At 39.9% G+C, this 19942-nt stretch overlaps 1 protein-coding gene across 4 annotated transcripts in view; it reads left to right on the plus strand.

Moving 5' to 3' along the window:
* Positions 1-478: 478 nt before the first annotated feature.
* tnn (tenascin N) overlaps positions 479-19942 on the plus strand; it is a 43548-nt gene continuing 24084 nt past the window's right edge. For 2 of the 4 annotated variants that reach the window (XM_060931099.1, XM_060931123.1), the window contains exons 1-6: positions 483-526; positions 4570-4942; positions 5266-5640; positions 10580-10843; positions 12110-12292; positions 14127-14216. In XM_060931099.1, coding sequence (XP_060787082.1) covers positions 500-526; positions 4570-4942; positions 5266-5640; positions 10580-10843; positions 12110-12292; positions 14127-14216 — 1312 coding nt within the window. In that variant the 5' untranslated portion in view covers positions 483-499. Of the gene's footprint in view, positions 622-4569; positions 4943-5265; positions 5641-10579; positions 10844-12109; positions 12293-14126; positions 14217-19942 lie in introns of all 4 variants that reach the window. The other 2 variants (XM_060931116.1, XM_060931107.1) reach the window with 2 other exon arrangements.

The following is a 19942-nucleotide window of genomic DNA, read 5'->3' on the forward strand; positions in this document are numbered from 1 at the left end:
AGTGTTTACCACTGCACATTAACAAGGTGAGTTACATTAAATGTCTTCTTGTTGTGAGAGACTGTGTGGAAATATGGCCACCTTCTCATAAATGGTTAGTTTAGTGATGTGTTCAAACCTACAGCTCAGGGTTCTGTTGATCTTGGCTGTGTTCCTCTGGGTTTCGTTACATATCACACTGCCTGGAATAGAGATATATTAAAATCTGCATCTACTGTACATCAGCAAACCTGAAAAATGATGCATATGAAAAATGACCTGCAAGGGGGTAGAGTGGGCAGTAGGGGGTGGTGGGGAAGGTAGTTAAAGTAATGCTTGAAGAAATTATTTGTTCCAGACTTTCGAGTTGTGGAATTTCCTCACATTATCTCCCTCTCTGATGCCTGAACTGCAAAGAAAGGAACGCCCAGGGTGCCTATTGGTTCAAGGCTGCTTATTTAAACTGTATGAGGTTTTTTTTTTTTGAGCCTGTATGAGGACTCACTGCAACACTGCTCAGATGGGCCAAGTCAGAGCTGCTCAACAGGTGTTCGCTACATCGCACTTTCAGTAACAGTAAGAGATTCTTGTATTCAGGCAGACTGAGGAGTGACATTCAGAATTAGAGAAATAACCACAGTGGTATGGAAATTTTCACTTCTGCTTTTGATACTGTGTATGAGGAGATGACTTTTTTTAAATGGTATAATCATTTTATTCGCCAGTTTTAGGTCAAATGTTGATTAAACATGTAAGCTGATGAATGTAATGCACTGAATTATATGCTTTAGAATTTCTATACTATTTATACACTTTACATGCTATTTTAAATAAAATTCATAGGGCAGTGTGGTTTGTCTAAAACTGACTGATTATATGGTATAATTATGAAATTTTGGATATTTTCACTTCTGCACATGTATAGTATATCTTACATGTGTCAGATTATTGCCATTTTATGCAGTCCTGTGTACATTAGAGCTTCTGTTGTCTATAGGTTGCACTGTGGTCCTAGAGTCTTGTTCACTTTTACCATTGTAAAAATTCCCCATGGATTAGAGGGTACCATCATTAAATGTCTTTGATATATTATCGATTATATCACTGTAAAGGGAAGCAGCAGAATCAACTGCAATGTAACCATAGTGCTCTGACTCTAAACATGTGGGCATGAAAAATGGAGAACGTGGAGAGATTTACACACTGGAATTCAACATAAGCCAAAGGTCATTTCTTTGCTCCTTCATGCCAGAGTGGACAGCTTAATATATACACCTCAGCGTACCATACATTACAACAATGAAGAGCATTAACATTAAATGTTGGTTTTGTTCAGTTATGTTCCATTTAAAAGAAACTCCTTCAAACATGAGGAAAGCGTTTGAGTTGTCATTATTTAAAAGATGTTTAAGCATCTTAAGCATTATTTAAGATATTTTGATGCTCTTCCAGTGCCCTTATTTTTTTACACTGTAGAATGCTAGATATAGAATGTTACTGTAGCTTGCTGGTTTAACTTCAGATTTTACACCAGTGCACTTTCTTTTGGGTTGCAAGAAAATACAATAAGCTGAAAAGAATTGTGCTAGTACCTAGAATGCAGCATCATATTCTCAGCTGTGAGGAAAATATTAAACTGCTTATTTTTTGTGTTCGGCTAAGTGTGTGATTTTGGGGGCTTTGGTAACTTTCAAAGAAGCTGTGGTTCAGTTCCTGGTGTCCATGGCATCCCATACAGTAAGATAATTACTTTCAGCTCTTCCCACTTGCAGACCAAAGAGGAAATGCACTAGTGTAAAAATCTTTGTAGCTGCTTTGAAACTGCCTAGCAGCATTTCTGCAGACCACGAAGACCCTCATCTGGCTTAACCGCAGGACTCGAGTTCTGCTTTGAAAAGCAGATGAACAGACCATTTTTGGTTTACTGCCTCATGTATCTCATGAGACAAGGAGGACACAGACAGGGGACACACTTTCCTTTTCATCTCTCTTCTGCCAGTCCCTTTTTCTCAGAGAATGATGTTGCCCTTGATCCTCCTTTGGACCTATCCAAGGAATATGAGGAGATAGCAACCACAGTGCTAGTGGTAAAGCTACTCTTTTCTTCAATCTTCTATGAGAGTCTATGGTTTGTGGCTATATGGAGATGCGTCAAAATAGAGTATCTGGCCATTTTACTGTCTGTATCTCCACTGACCTTGTGATGTAGGTGTTAACCACCTGCAGCTTGTTGATATATATGTGAGACTGAAGAGTAAACATTCAGGGTTGGAATGTGATCTATATGCAGCTGTCCAGTAGCTTTTTGACCCTGGAGAGAGCCTGAGACCAACCACTGTAGGAAAATTATAAGTAGACATCCAACAAGGCAACTTCTCTTAAAGAAATGTGTCCAGCTTTGCTGAACTCATGCTTTGTGTCCTTAGTGCACTCAGTCAACGTGGAAGATAAATTAAGTAAATTACAATTGATGGTGCCAGTATAGTGATCTGACCCTCTGAGCACGGGCAACTGTTACTATTATGATTATATTTGTGTGAACCATTTTAGGACAGAGGTTCAGGAAAGGGTTTCATTCTGGCAGCTTGTCTTTTGTTGATCAGTGGGGACTGAGAGAAACTGGCAGGTCTCAAATGATCCCAGTGTAGGAGCAATAAAAGACAGCAGATTTGGAGCATTAAACAAAAACTGTTGATATGTTGGTATATGAGTGGGATCAATAAACAATTCTTCTGATTGGTCATTGTAAGTCTAATGTACAAGTGGTAGCTGAGGATGTAATTTGGACTCAAGAAATGCAATCTACTCATTCATACACTCCTCTACTCCATTCCCCAGTGTCAATGCCATTTGGAGTCATTTGAAACAATACTGGATGCCTGTATTAACCTCAAATGCAGTTAAAATGCAGTACAGACTTTAAAAGTTTCATGGTGGAATTGGCACATTTGTGAAATACTGTTTCTCCAGATAGTTAGAACATTAATTATGATATGAAATTCACGAAAATCTGCTAGAAATTACAGTAAAATTGGGATCTGCTGGAAAACAATCTTCATTATGTGACCAGATAAACCTATATGTGACCAGATAAACCTATAAGGAAGTGGAATCTCCTTGAATTTTAATTTCCTTTTAAATGAACCTCCATATCTCCATATTTGAGAATGAAAGGGCAATTTGAAATTACCAGCCAGTGCTGATGTTTTGCATCTACTTATGCAATTGTGCAATTCCAGAATATGCATGTTTCTGTCCACTGGGAATGCCAATACCACGTTTTCAACTTTTTGCCATTTCACAGTTGTACCACACTTTGATGCACATTGTGCAATATTTTTTATTCTGAGCTCCTAAAATGTCTTCAGCTGTAAAACAAATTGTGCAATAATTTAAGTGATGGAAAGACTCTTGAATTATGCATGCAATAATTCCATTATATTTTACTACATAATCCTAGTTAGTACATTTTAACCATGTATTACAAGTTTGTTGTACAGTTAAAGAAACCACTATGAAACCACATGGGTTTTTATTTATCATCATACCAGTAAAAGGAGTTGCTCAAAAGGCTTTAATATAGACCCTTGCCTTGGGGCCCAATAGGCCCACAAGGACATGTTCTCTGATTTCAGTGGCAAACCCAGCTACGTCTGCTCATACTTACAAAATTTCGTTCCATGATGAGCAGTTAATGCACATGTAACGTTTTTATTATTATTTTTTTACAACATTTATTTTATAAAGATAAAGATGCTTGTTTTATATATATATATACTGTGTATATATAAAATATGGGCGGCACGGTGGTGTAGTGGTTAGCGCTGTCTCCTCACCGCAAGAAGGTCTGGGTTCGTGGCCAGTGAGGGCCTTTCTGTGCGGAGTTTGCATGTTGTCCGCGTGGGTTTCCTCCGGGTGCTCCGGTTTCCCCCACAGTCCAAAGACATGCATGTTAGGTTAACTGGTGACTCTAAATTGACTGTAGGTCTGAATGGTTGTATGTATCAGCCCTGTGATGACCTGGCAACTTGTCCAGGGTGTACCCCGCCTTTCGCCCGTAGTCAGCTGGGATAGGCTCCAGCTTGCCTGTAACCCTGTAGAACAGGATAAAGCGGTTAGAGATAATGAGATGATTTTTTATATATATATAATATCCTGGTTTTTTTTACTTTTAAACATCCTTTAAATGCTACATATTCCACTTTTGTGTGAGGTTAGAAAGGATTCTGGATGACATCACTGTTATTAGAAATGACATCAGTCAGTTATAAAGGGTTCCATGCTTCTTTAGGCTCTTGTGGCTGCGGTTGTATAATTAAAGGTTAAGGTGGAATATACCAGCCAAGCAAAAGGGTTGCTCAGTTCTTATTACAGGATGAGACGTTTCTCAAGTAAAATAACCTTAACCACATTAAACCTAATGAAATGTCTGGATCAATCATCCAACTTTATTGTGCATGTAACAAGGCATGGTCTCTGCTAGAAAAAGACCAAAAGCACTCCAGTTAGCATAAAGGCCAATGTATGTGGTCTATCTCTGAATTTGCATGTGGATGTCCATGGGAAATTGATTGTGTGTCTCTTCCACAGGCCATGCTTCCCAGGCTAAATTGGCTCAGATTGGTCCTGTTTGGGATGCTGGATGTAGTCTCACTTGTTACGCAGGCAGAAGAGTCTGACAAAACATTCACATTTAGTCATGTGTACAGGATTGACTCTGGTTGTAAGCAGGCCTTGCAGGCAGTTTTGCCTTCCCAGGACCAAGCATCAGAGGGTCAGGTCATGATGGTGGATGGGGAGAAGGATATTGTTTTTAAGCACAACATTAAGTTTCCATCATCTAGCTGCAACTTAACTGATTCAGAGGAATTCAAGACCCTGCTGTACCGTGTCAAAGATTTAGAGGAGGAGGTTACTTACCTGAAGTCCCAGTGTGCTCAGGGCTGCTGCAGAGGAAGCTCAGGTATTAGTTCACATGCCAACATTGCAGCTGATTCAGGAACTGTTATCTCACAAGCATAAGATTAAATTGTCGTGTCCCATTTTTACTGAAGTGTTTAGCTACATATACCTCTACTGTAATCCACTTGTTAAGCATATTGTCTGATTTCAAATTTAGCCATATATACTCCTGACCTGCTGTTACTAATCAAAAGAATTGATAATTGCTGTAGAAGGAGTAACTATAAAAACCATTACACCATGATCTAATATCTGTCTTCACTGCAAGTTGATGTTCTGCCAGTTCATCTACATATTTCATGCAACTGACCTGCTTTCTACTAGGTGTGGACACAAGCTGTAGTGGCCATGGTGCATATCAGCACAACACCTGCAGCTGCAAATGTGATGCGGGCTGGAAGGGTCCAGACTGCTCCATCTCCACCTGCCCAGATAATTGTAACAATAATGGCTACTGTGTAGATGGACGATGTGTTTGCTACACTGGTTACATGGGCCATGACTGTGGTCTGCTCACATGTCCTGATGACTGCAATGACAAGGGCCACTGCATGGATGGCAAGTGTGTGTGCTTTGAGGGCTTCTCTGGAGACACCTGCGGCATACAGAAATGCCCAAGTGAGTGCAAAGAGAATGGCCGCTGCATCGATGGACAGTGTCTCTGTGACGAGGGATTTTTTGGAAATGACTGCTCTCTGGGTAAGATTTCTTCAGGAAATTTTTTAAGTTGGTGATTTCAGATATCTGATTATCCTTAAGAGTGTTGGATATGTTATTGGGAGTATGTATCTCTTTCAGATTTAAAGGTATGACAGTTGGCTGTATATGAAACCGTATGTAATGTATCAGTGTCTGAGTGTTTCCACTAGACAGCATGTTATGTCTTGGTAACAAATGCAAACCCAGGACTATCTGTATTCTAGTCAGGTTCATGTCAGTTTCCCATACTCAACCATACTTCATTTGAGGTTGTGGGGATCACTTGCGGTAGGCAAGCTTATTAAAATGACTGAATTTTTAAAAATTCAAATGAAACCCAAGCATATCTCATTGAGTAAGTTCCTCACAGGATGAACTACTGAACACAAGGAACAGCTATATTTTAATGGTAGTCCGCACAACCAAACACAGCCAAGAATATGAATCCTTTGATCTTTAGTGAAAATAGAGACGAAATTTAGTACAAATGATTCTAAAGCATAGTAAAATGCAAGGGAAAGCTAAGTCTGTGACTAAATCGCAGATGAATATTTTGTTATACAGTTATATCTCATTTTGACACAGTTTTGTGTTTGTAATTATGTATAATTTTATATGCAATATGCCCTCCAGTGTTCAATGCAAAGAAACATCCGTTATCCGTAACCGCTTATCCTGTGCAGAGTCGCAGGCAAGCTGGAGCCTATCCCAGCTGACTATGGGCGAGAGGCGGGGTACACCCTGGACAAGTTGCCAGGTCATCGCAGGGCTGACACATAGAGACAAACAACCATTCACACTCACATTCATACCTACGGTCAATTTAGAGCCACCAATTAACGTAACCTGTATGCCTTTGGACTGTGGGGGAAACTGGACCACCCAGAGGAAACCCATGCAGTCAAGGGGAGAACATGCAAACTCCACGCAGAAAGGCCCGCTTCGGCCACTGGGCTCAAACCCAGAACCTGCTTGCTGTGAGGTGACAGTGCTAACCACTACACCACCGTGCCACTTCGCAAGGAAACATTTCTTTCCAAATTAATCAAAATATCACCGCATCATATATAGCCATGGGTGAGAAGCTAATTTTGCCTGTTGGAAAAGGTTGCATGATTATGTAGATTCTCTCTTCAAAATATGTTTCATGAACTCTCCCACTTTTATTTAACTTCAATCTACAGTAGGTGGTGTATTTTAGCAAAATAAACTTACTCCCATTCATAAGGTGTTAAAATAGCTAGTTTCTTTTTAATTATAACGTTACATGACTGTCAACATAGGCAACTGAATTGAATGAAATGGTCTGCTTGCTATTCATTTTTCCAATGCTAAATTCATTTTTCCAGTGCTAATTTCCTATGCATACAGTCTCTCCAAAATCTGCTGCAAAAGTTAACATTTTTCAATGTACTTGAGGCAACTTCTAGACTGGAATTTTGCAAATACATTGGAGGTCACGGCAGTTCCCATAGGAATGAATAAATGTGTATAAATACTACACAGAGCAATGTTGAAATGAGGCATTAGAGCGCTAGGTACGGTATGTATTTTTTTATGTAGTTAACAAACACTGTTAATAGTAAAGAATTTGTGATTCAATCAAATTTGAAGATGGCAGATTTTATGTGGATTATGGGTGAAAAGCAAAAAAACCCAAAACAAAACAACAATCATAAATATGAGTGACATAAAAACTGCTGGTAAAAGAAAAAAAAAAAATCTGAACAATACTACAGTTGACAAAATATTTATGTTTGTAACACATTTGAAAACAGTAAAAAAGAAAAATAAATCACTATTTTTGTACTTGTTGAAAGGTAACCTTGTCCAGAGACATTACTAGGGCAATTTAATTAAGATCAGTTGAGTTCAGATCAGTTAAATTTAATTTATGGATACACAGTGAATAGCATTGTTCTCTCACAGCTACAGAGTCCACAGTTTGATCCTGAGTCCAGGTTACTGTCTGCATGGACTTTCACGTGTGCTCCCAGTATTCACAGGTTTCCTCCAAGTTCTCTGGTTTTCTGAATTTTCTTGAATTGGTGTATGTATGGTGTTCTGGGATGGACTGCTTTCCCATCAAGGATGAATTCTCCCACCTTGCATCCAGTATTCCCAGGAATGGTTCCAAACTGATCATGACCCTAACCAGGATAAAGTAGTTACTAAAGATGAGTGAGTGACTTTCTATAGCATAATATACATTGTCACAAAGCAGCTTGACAGACCTGTAGATGAAATCTATCTGCCCATGGGCAATAAAGGTAACCAAATTCAGCATGGGTACATAGTTTCATAGATCACTTGTTGGTGGAATCATGGTACACTCCAATATGTTAATATTTAATTATGGCCCTCTATCATCATAGATAGATGATAGAATTCCATGAAGAATTCCAGCATGTGCTTCAGAGGTGTAGCATTCTTTTAATTTAAACATCATGCAAACATAAACATACAAAGAATTTGAGGTAATTATAGAGTATAATTACTTTCTGGGCGGCACGGTGGTGTAGTGGTTAGCGCTGTCGCCTCACAGCAAGAAGGTCCTGGGTTCGAGCCCCGTGGCCGGCGAGGGCCTTTCTGTGCGGAGTTTGCATGTTCTCCCCGTGTCCGCGTGGGTTTCCTCCGGGTGCTCCGGTTTCCCCCACAATCCAAAGACATGCAGGTTAGGCTAACTGGTGACTCTAAGTTGACCGTAGGTGTGAATGTGAATGTGAATGGTTGTGTGTCTATGTGTCAGCCCTGTGATGACCTGGCGACTTGTCCAGGGTGTACCCCGCCTTTCGCCCGTAGTCAGCTGGGATAGGCTCCAGCTTGCCTGCGACCCTGTAGAAGGATAAAGCGGCTAGAGATAATGAGATGAGATGAGATGAGATGAATTACTTTCTGGCACCTTCATGAATATCAAAAGAAGCAGTTTCCAGTAGCAGGACTCAACTGTCCTCCTTGCAGGTAGCTTTACTGTTACATCCTTTCATAAGGATCAAGTACCTCAGGGTAGGAATGCACTGATGTGATCTTTAAAAATAATATGGGGAATGGCATGAATCTTAGACAAGGATGTATTGTCTATGTTAATACTTTTGAGTCAGACATTATAATTGAGTCCATATGAGTAAAGAGCAAGCGTTCCCTGAAGCAGCTGAATTGCTGGCTGAATTATAATTTCAAGCACATGACATGGATGGAGCTAGAACGGTATGTGATGGTTTAACCTGTCAATCGTTTGTCAGTCATTTTTTTCCCTTGCACTACTGCAGCATTGTTGCACACATGGTACTAATCAATCAGTGTTGTCAATGTTATTGTTTCAGGATTCATATTACTAACAATACGGCCAAGCGGTTGTTCAAATGACCTCTGAAACCTGTAGCCATATGATGATTTATATTGTTGCTGTTTTCAAAATTAATATCTATAAAACTGGTAAATATTTGTGGAAGCACTCGGGGAGCCCAAAGGCACCGAACTAATTTCAGCATGGAATATGAAGCCACATCATGCAATGATGGCTTATGTATATAGGCCCTGGGAGTGAGAATAAATTAAATCAAATTTCTTTCCCACATCATGGGTGGGATTAATCATCAAAAGGGGAATCAGTTGGGAGCTTTATTGTAAGTTCATGCTGGATTTCATTGTGCCAGATCAGAAGTGTGCAGATGTGCCGACTTTAGATCACTGACTACATATACCTACTGGGGCTGTGTAAACGAGCCCTAACTTCAAACGGTGACATTTGTTTTGTACTTAAGAGAATTGTGGGTACCATAATGAGAGTGATGTATCTTTAGTCCAAAAAATGCATGATCTGAATCAGAGTACAGATTTCAATCTTTTTCAGTGATCAGAAATTTGTTTTTAAAAAAAATGTCCTATAGACATGTTACCTTTCATAAAGCTAACATATAATTTTGCCATGTTTTGTTATTCATTTGTTAGAATGCAGTGCACACTTTCTTGCACTATGCTTTCTCCAAAGTCATTAGATGGGAATCTATTTATCCCAGAGGCCTTTTGTGGGTTATTATTTAAAGGTGAAATTGTGACTGGCAGACATTGGAATGAGGTAAGAGTATTAACTGCCACGAAATGAAAAGGCTTGTGCTAAACCAAATGAAAACACTGACTTCCTGAACTTTCATCATGTGGAACAATGTCCAAACCTGCAGTGAATTCTTTCCTAGTTAGTGTGGTCTTCTGAGCATCTATTTCCCAAACAACTTTTTTTTTATTTCTGGGATTTAACCACTGATTCACTATTTTTATTTTTTTATGGTCAGTACGATAGTTAGTAGTCTGTATATGGAAACATTGCTGAAAATTCTGTCTGTCTGTCTGTCTGTCTGTCTGTATGGGTGTATGTAGTATAAGTATATATCTGTTTATGAGCACGCACGACCATCATACTTAGCCTTTCTAATGAGCTGTGGCTTGTATTCAATTATAACTGATGGGCACATCTTGTGACCACACTGGAATGAGAGAAAAATGTAATAACAGGACCAGCTGTTAGTAAAGATTCTTGGAGAACCACAAATTCAGAAGTATATTACTTAAGGTAAGATAGGTTACAGCAATGGTGAAAGAGGGAAGAAAATGGGGAGGTGTCTGGGGGAGGCAAGAATATAGAGGGCAAAAGAAATTTAGGGTTAAAAGAGAAAATGTAACCTCATAAAATGATAAGTATGAAATTGGAAGTGTTAAATTAACTGCCACAGAGTTTATGCACTTTAAATCAAAACCTCTACTGAGTCATGGTACTTTGGTGGAGCTTGCTTACTTGCTAATTTATTTAAAAAAAAATAAGTAAAAAGGTTTTTCTTTTGCCTCATGGATTTAAAACACTAGTAATAAATTGTAATAGTAGTAATAATAATAAATAATAATAAATAATACATTTTGAACATGAAAATGTGTTTCTCTACAGTACTGGGTCCAAAAGGCCTGCATGTGATCAGGGTGACTGATGTGTCCCTGCTGGTAGGCTGGAAACATGTAAAGGAAGCCGAGTACTACCTGCTTTCCTACTATCCTTATGGGTATGAGGGAGCCATCCAGGAAATCCGTGTTCCCAACACCGAAAATTCCTACTTGATCACAGGCCTCAAACCTGGAGTTACCTATATCGTGCAAGTGCAGGCTGTCATTAAGGGCATCAGCAGTGAATTGGACCACATTACAGCCACAACAGGTAAAGAGCAATTAAGATTGAATGCAAAATCTGCAAAGTTAATGACTGACCGTTGAATGCAAAATTTCTTCCACCCCTGGCTAAATTACATATTTCACTGATTTTCTGAAGGGAAAAGAACTAAAAACAACCTTTGCAGCAAACTGAAAGAAGGTTTAGTTGACAGAGGAGTGGGGGTGCACTGTTCTACTCTGTAGCATTACTTGCACAAACATGATCTGCATGGAAGAATCATCAGAAGGAAACCATGCAAAATATCTATATAAGTTAGATGCATTTTTGAAAAAAAAAAAAAAAACTACTGAGGACTGATGAAGTAAAACTGTAACTCTTTGGCCACAATCAAAAAAAGGTATGTTTGGAGAAAAAAGGAGTGGTAGTTACAGTAAAGAACGCCTTGCCAACTGCTAAGCATGAGGGTGGAAATCTTACATTTTTGGGTTATATGACCAGAGTTGTGCAAGTTCACACTTAGCAAGAGCTAGCTTTAAGTTCAATTCACACAGATTAAAATGAAGTAGTTCATGTTCATAGTTCACCAGTCCCAAAACATGAACTTGCCTTGTGCACATTCATTTCTTCCCATTTTTTTTTAAATGAGCTACTCCAAAAATCCAAGTTGATTTTTTTTGTTCAGCAATTAAAATATTAAATTTCACCTACCATTAGAAAGCTCTTAGAGTCTACTTTATTGATACCAGCAAATCAGTAGTGTCATGAGCAGCACATCAGAGCGTATTGCCATAAGACAACACTAGTCAAGACAAGGAACGTGCTAGAAAATGAAGATGGTTACGTAATAATTTTCCAAAGCACAATCAGGAGATATTGTATTTCATATTACAATATGAAATTGAATTTTTTGCCTATTATCCCTAATTCTGGTTTGTGAGTATCGTTTATGCTCACCAGAGTGAAAGACACTCACGTTCACATTCATTAGATGCAAACTGATTTGTTCAATTCACCAAAAATATGAGCATGTTCAATGAATGGTACTCAGTTAGTGCATTCATGCACAACACTGAATGACAGCCAGTGGCACAGGAAACACTGCACAGGCAGATAGAAGATTAAATTCCTGTAAATATCAGCAAAAACCTGAAGATGAAAAGCACAAGCTTCCCAATCATATCTCAGAACAGAAATTCATTCAACAAGACCAACAAGTCCAAAATTTTGCACATGCCACACATGTCTTTTGACATCATTTTTTTTATTATTATTTTTTGTGAGTAGTAGTCCTTATATTGTGTGTTGGTACAGGTTTGCCTGGTGTAGAAGGTCTTCGTGTACTTGGACAGACAGAGGACTCTATCCAGGTGGACTGGCAGAACCCAGAAACAGAGGTGGATTATTTTAAACTACGTCATGCCAGTCCAGACGGCCAAGAGGAGATGAAAAACGTAGCCAAGAGCCATGAGGCTAGGACTGTGCACACCATTATAGGTAAACTTCTTTCAGAACACCACACACATTCCCCACGGGCGATTGCTCTAAGACAATGAGGGAGGCTCAGCCTCCTCTAAAAATGACGAACATCGTGTAGGATGAATTACGCTAGGCTTATGTTATAGCCAACCTTATAACATTGCTATTTCAGATCCAGAATCATAGAAATAGATGTGCTCAACCCAACTACAGTGCGAAATCATTCCGTTATAACTTTCCCCAGTTCGCCTAATGTGTGCGTGAGTTTTCCCCCCTCGTGACAGCGCGATGCAGCCCAGCCTCAGTGCACTTCAATGGCATTTGGGAGCTATGCACTTGTCAATCTCAAAATGCAAGACGGTTATTGGACAAATACTGCGAAAATGCCCGCCCACGGACTCCGAGCCTCACAGTGGGAGGGACATGGCAGTTTCCGCGAGGAGACTGGTGATTGGTGAAAGCAGCCGGATATTTTCTTTGATTGACAGCTCGTTTCAACTATAGACAGGCAGCGGTGAATTTCAGTTCAGTCCCATGCGGATTCGCAAGTGGTGTGGTGTATTGTAAGAGATCAGCTTACATTTCGATTTCATTCATTACATACGGTTTCTACCAGCTTTTTTAGTTTGTATATATTTTCATTGTAAATAAAGTGTAAATATAGTGTTGTCAAGTTTGCTATCTTAGTTCCAGAAATTTCGTTTGAGTGACTGAACTTGAACTTGAGGGAGCTAGTCAGCTAGCAAGAAAGCTGCGCATGGATGCCAAGCATTGCTGATTTAATTTTGGCGAAGCCATTTGCCAGTCTTCCTTTCGAGGAAAAAATTAAAATTAAAGAGCAGGGTAGACCAACGCCTCAAATTGACTTGGTGAGAAAGGTAGGGAATAATACTTGTTCCTTTCAGCTCTCCTGGTATGAGAAAGTGAATTGGCTAACAGCAAGTGACCCACATCAACAACAGTAAATAGGCTACTTTAGTAATATGTCATGGATGGACCAAAAATATAGAATCTATTTAAAATGTTTATACTGAGTATATTATATTGGAATACATATTTTTCTGAATATGAATTAAACACAGCTACAATTTGGAAAACATTTTTAAACAAAAACACAGCCGAGAACATTTCACACTACAGACCTGGATTAAAAGTGAAGGGTTATCAAAATTGTCAATAAAACATTTCTCAGTCAAAATAAGTAAAATATAGGGAAAGTGTCATTGAATTAAATGTGTGGCACCCAGCTCTATGTTTGGCTCCCCAAGGTCAGTGCTTGTGCCTATTCCAGAACACTCTGCTGTTACTGCTGAGGTTCCTGACAAAGAGTTGCTTTCAGTAATGATCAATTTTTAAACAACATGCCACAATTTTAAAATATAAAATGTTAAAATATATCCCCCCCAACACCACCATCATGTATATTGGACAGTAGGCTAATGGGCCAAAAGAACCTGTTATTTCACAGTTTGTGACCCTGCCAACAATCAGCCAGATCAGAGTCAAGAGTATGGGCAAAATTGATGTGTTTTTTTTCTTTTAAAATCTGGACATATCGTAACCGACCAGCCTCCCCTGTTTGAAAGGCTACCAGCCGCCACTGAAATTCCCTGACTCTTATAAAACCACCCTAACTCATCCCTGACCTGAACTGTTACCCCTTTCTGTGTTGGTAAACTTGGAGTTAGCAGTGTAGCCATGTGTTTGTTATAAAATACTTTAACATTCATTTCATCCAGTACTCTCTGAACTGCATGGGGCATTGAATAAATACTGAGTGTGAGGGCATTGAGTGAGTGCAAATAATGTGTGTTTATATTTATGGGCAAATGAACTGGATTTTTGTTTGCAGGTCTTAACCCAGGCACTGAGTACCAGATAACAGTGCAGGCCATCAAAGGAAGCAATGAGGGCAAACCATCCCCTACCACAGGAGTCACAGGTTAGTTGGTTTAGTAATATTCTCAACTCAAGGGGGTGTTATCTTACAACCAAAACACACAAAATCCAGAAATGCTAAAGACATAGTCAAGCTATTCCACAATTAGAAAATGCAGTTATATGCCAGTGTGACAAAGTGGATATCTGAATAGTAGAGATGACAGCACGGAAAATTTAACTTCCAGGTATGGAGCATTGAACTATTGGAATTTTTACAACAGAGTATATGGGGGGGGGGGTTGGGAGAGAGACACTGAAGTATTATAGAATTATAGTCAAACCACAATAACCACACAGTGGTGTAGCGGTTAGCGCTGTCCCCTCACAGCAAGAAGGTCCTGGGTTCGAGTCCAGCGACCAGCGAGGGCCTTTCTGTGTGGAGTTTGCATGCTCTCCCGGTGTCTGTGTGGGTTTCCTCCGGGTGCTCTGGTTCCCCCCAGTCCGAAGACATGCAGGTGAGGTTAATTGGTGGCTCTAAATTGACCGTAGGTGCGAATGTGAATGGTTGTTTGTCTGTGTCTCAGCCCTGTGATAACCTGGCGACTTGTCCAGGGTGCACCCCGCCTCTCACCTATAGTCAGCTGGGATAGGCTCCAGCTTGCCCGAAACCCTGTAGAACAGGATAAGCGGCTACAGATAATGGATAGATGGATAAGAGGTTACCTTCTGGTGTTCGCTTTTCACCAAGTGTAATGTTCGGTAGTTGTTTGTCCTTCACAGCATAGTTTATTGCTAATCATTGTCTTGTCATACATCAATTAAATGGCTTTCTTGACTAAGGAAGCCCAGCCTATTCACCACTTTATTTTTTTGACTTAGTGTTATTCAAATGTGTCATTCTTCCATGGTCTTAGAGGAACACATAACTGAGTAACACCAGCAGAGTGGTTTTCTGGCCAGTTAAGGAAGAGGGGTGTATAGTGGTCAAAAATGCAATCTTAACAGTGTACTCATCTGAATGCATACAGTAACTTGCAACAGTATGCATCCTCCTTTGTGTTTGTCCTGTTTTGTCACATTACAAGCTGGAATTAATTTTTTTTTTTTTTTTGGGGGGGGGGGGGGGGAGTAGCACACCATTTGATTTACACAACATTCCTACTACTTTAAAAGGTACAAATTAATAATATATTACTTAATTATTGTTTGTGTGACAATTTATAAATAAAATAAGATGAAAAAAACAGAAATCTGGAGTGTGCAGAGGCATTCACCCCCTTTCAGATGAAACCCTAAATAAGAGCCGGTCCAACCAATTAACTTCATAAGTCACAATTATTTGATTAAGATCCACCCCTGTGCAGTCAGAGCATCTCATGATGTCTATATAAATGAACCTGTTCTGGAAGGAGCCTGACTCTGCAACACTACTAAGCAAGCAACATGAAAACCAAGGAGCATTTACAAACAGGTCAGAGACAAAAGTTCTGGAAAAAAGTGTGTGTACACACACACACACACACACACACACACACACACACACACACACACACACAAAACCAACCCCGATTCCAAAAAAGTTGGGACAAAGTACAAATTATAAATAAAAACGGAATGCAATAATTTACAAATCTCAAAAACTGATATTGTATTCACAATAGAACATAGACAACATATCAAATATTGAAAGTGAGACATTTTGAAATTTCATGCCAAATATTGGCTCATTTGAAATTTCATGACAGCAACACATCTCAGAAAAGTTGGGACAGGGGCAATAAGAGGCTGGAAAAGTTAAAGGTACAAAAAAGGAACAGCTGGAGGACCAAATTGCAACTCATTAGGTCAATTGGCAATAGGTCATTAACATGACTGGGTATAAAAAGAGCATCTTGGAGTGGCAGCGGCTCTCAGAAGTAAAGATGGGAAGAGGATCACCAATCCCCCTAATTCTGCGCCGACAAATAGTGGAGCAATATCAGAAAGTAGTTCGACAGTGTAAAATTGCAAAGAGTTTGAACATATCATCATCTACAGTGCATAATATCAAAAGATTCAGAGAATCTGGAAGAATCTCTGTGCGTAAGGGTCAAGGCCGGAAAACCATACTGGGTGCCCGTGATCTTTGGGCCCTTAGACGGCACTGCATCACATACAGGCATGCTTCTGTATTGGAAATCACAAAATGGGCTCAGGAATATTTCCAGAGAACATTATCTGTGAACACAATTCACCGTGCCATCCGCCGTTGCCAGCTAAAACTCTATAGTTCAAAGAAGAAGCCGTATCTAAACATGATCCAGAAGCGCAGACGTCTTCTCTGGGCCAAGGCTCATTTAAAATGGATTGTGGCAAAGTGGAAAACTGTTCTGTGGTCAGACGAATCAAAATTTGAAGTTCTTTATGGAAATCAGGGACGCCGTGTCATTCGGACTAAAGAGGAGAAGGACGACCCAAGTTGTTATCAGCGTTCAGTTCAGAAGCCTGCATCTCTGATGGGATGGAGTTGCATTAGTGTGTGTGGCATAGGCAGCTTACACATCTGGAAAGACACCATCAATGCTGAAAGGTATATCCAGGTTCTAGAGCAACATATGCTCCCATCCAGACGACGTCTCTTTCAGGGAAGACCTTGCATTTTCCAATATGACAATGCCAAACCACATACTGCATCAATTACAGCATCATGGCTGCATAGAAGAAGGGTCCAGGTAGTGAACTGGCCAGCTTGCAGTCCAGATCTTTCACCCATAGAAAACATTTGGCGCATCATAAAACGGAAGATACGACAAAAAAGAACTAAGACAGTTGAGCAACTAGAATCCTACATTAGACAAGAATGGGTTAACATTCCTATCCCTAAACGTGAGCAACTTGTCTCCTCAGTCCCCAGATGTTCACAGACTGTTGTAAAGAGAAAAGGGGATGTCTCACAGTGGTAAACATGGCCTTGTCCCAACTTTTTTGAGATGTGTTGTTGTCATGAAATTTAAAATCACCTATTTTTTCTCTTTAAATGATACATTTTCTCAGTTTAAACATTTGATATGTCATCTGTGTTCTATTCTGAATAAAATATGGAATTTTGAAACTTCCACATCATTGCATTCCATTTTTATTTACAATTTGTACTTTGTCCCAACTTTTTTTGGAATCGGGTTTATACAAATTGTAAATAAAAACGGAATGCAATGATGTGGAAGTTTCAAAATTCCATATTTTATTCAGAATAGAACATAGATGACATCAAATGTTTAAACTGAGAAAATGTGTCATTCAAAGAGAAAAAATAGGTGATTTTAAATTTCATGACAACACCACATCTCAAAGTTGGGACAAGGCCATGTTTACCACTGTGAGACATCCCCTTTTCTCTTTACAACAGTCTGTAAACGTCTGGGGACTGAGGAGACAAGTTGCTCAAGTTTAGGGATAGGAATGTTAACCCATTCTTGTCTAATGTAGGATTCTAGTTACTCAACTGTCTTAGGTCTTTTTTGTCGTATCTTCCATTTTATGATGCGCCAAATGTTTTCTATGGGTGAAAGATCTGGACTGCAGACTGGCCAGTTCAGTACCTGGACCCTTCTTCTATGCAGCCATGATGCTGTAATTGATGCAGAATGTGGTTTGGCATTGTCATATTGGAAAATGCAAGGTCTTCCCTGAAAGAGACGTCGTCTGGATGGGAGCATATGTTGCTCTAGAACCTGGATATACCTTTCAGCATTGATGGTGTCTTTCCAGATGTGTAAGCTGCCTATGCCACACACACTAATGCAACTCCATCCCATCAGAAATGCAGGCTTCTGAACTGAACGCTGATAACAACTTGGGTCGTCCTTCTCCTCTTTAGTCCGAATGACACGGCGTCCCTGATTTCCATAAAGAACTTCAAATTTTGATTCGTCTGACCACAGAACAGTTTTCCACTTTGCCACAGTCCATTTTAAATGGAGCCTTGGCCCAGAGAAGACGTCTGCGCTTCTGGATCATGTTTAGATACGGCTTCTTCTTTGAACTATAGAGTTTTAGCTGGCAACGGCGGATGGCACGGTGAATTGTGTTCACAGATAATGTTCTCTGGAAATATTCCTGAGCCCATTTTGTGATTTCCAATACAGAAGCATGCCTGTATGTGATGCAGTGCCGTCTAAGGGCCCGAAGATCACGGGCACCCAGTATGGTTTTCCGGCCTTGACCCTTACGCACAGAGATTCTTTGAATCTTTTGATGATATTATGCACTGTAGATGATATGTTCAAACTCTTTGCAATTTTACACTGTCGAACTCCTTTCTGATATTGCTCCACTATTTGTCGGAGCAGAATTAGGGGGATTGGTGATCCTCTTCCCATCTTTACTTCTGAGAGCCACTGCCACTCCAAGATGCTCTTATTATACTCAGTCATGTTAATGACCTTTTGCCAATTGACCTACTGGGTTGCAATTTGGTCCTCTAGCTGTTCCTTTTTTGTACCTTTAACTTTTCCAGCCTCTTATTGCCCTTGTCCCAACTTTTTTGAGATGTGTTGCTGTCATGAAATTTCAAATGAGCCAATATTTGGCATGAAATTTCAAAATGTCTCACTTTCGACATTTGATATGTTGTCTATGTTCTATTGTGAATACAATACCAGTTTTTGAGATTTGTAAATTATTGCATTCCATTTTTGACAATTTGTACTTTGTCCCAACTTTTTTGGAATCGGGGTTGTGTGTGGATATATCTATAAAAAATATCTCTCATACTAGGCAAGGAGAGCATTAGAGTTGCAACAAATACACCAAAGATGACCCTGAAGGAGCTGCAAAGTTCCACAGTGGAGATGGGACTATCTGTCCATAGGACCACTTTAAGCCATACACGCCACAGAATGGGCTTTATGGAAGAGTGGCCAGAAAAAAGCCATTGCTTAAAGAAAAAAAATAAAAACATGTTTGGAATTTGCCCAACAGCATGTGGCAGACTCCCCAAACACATGGAAGAAGATTCTCTGGTCAGATGAGACTAAAATTGACCTTTTGGCCATCATGGGAAACACCATGCGTGGTGCAAGCCCAACACTTCCCATCACCCTGAGAACACCATTCCTACAGTGAAGCATGGTAGTGGCATCATTATGCTGTGCGGATTTTTTCATCTGCATGGACAGGAAAGATGGATGGCATGAAATACAGGGCAATTCTGGAGGAAAACCTGTCTGAGTTGGCCAGGTTTGAGACTGGGATAAAGGTTCACATTCCAACAGGACAATGACCCTAAACATATTGTTAAAGCTACACTGGAGTGGTTTAAAGGGAAACATTTAAATGTCTTGGAATGGCCTAGTCAAAGCCCAGACCTCAATCCAATTGAGAATCTGTGGCATAACTTGAAGATTGCTGTACACCAACACAATCCATCTAACTTGAAGGAGTTAGAGCAGTGTTGTCTTGAGGAATGGGCAAAAATCCCAGTAGCTAAATGTACTCAGCTAATAGAGACATACTCCAAGAGACTTGCAGCTGTAACTGCAGCAACAGGTGGGTCTATAAAGTATTGACTTTGGGGTTGAATACTTCTGCACCTATGAACTCCGGCAGTAAATGGGAACCAGTTGGAATCCTTACCATTGATCCAAACACAGCTCTCAGCACCATCATAAAGCATCATGAAGAGTGTGATTAGCTTCGATGGGAGGGCTAAGGTGGGGAGGATATTCCACATGGTAGGTCAGTCAATGGTGTCAAAAGGTGACCTTGAGGTCGATAAAGGTGATAAAAAGATGGTGATCCTTGTGGAAC

Source organism: Neoarius graeffei, chromosome 1 (genome assembly GCF_027579695.1).
Source record: "Neoarius graeffei isolate fNeoGra1 chromosome 1, fNeoGra1.pri, whole genome shotgun sequence".
NCBI lineage: Eukaryota > Metazoa > Chordata > Actinopteri > Siluriformes > Ariidae > Neoarius > Neoarius graeffei.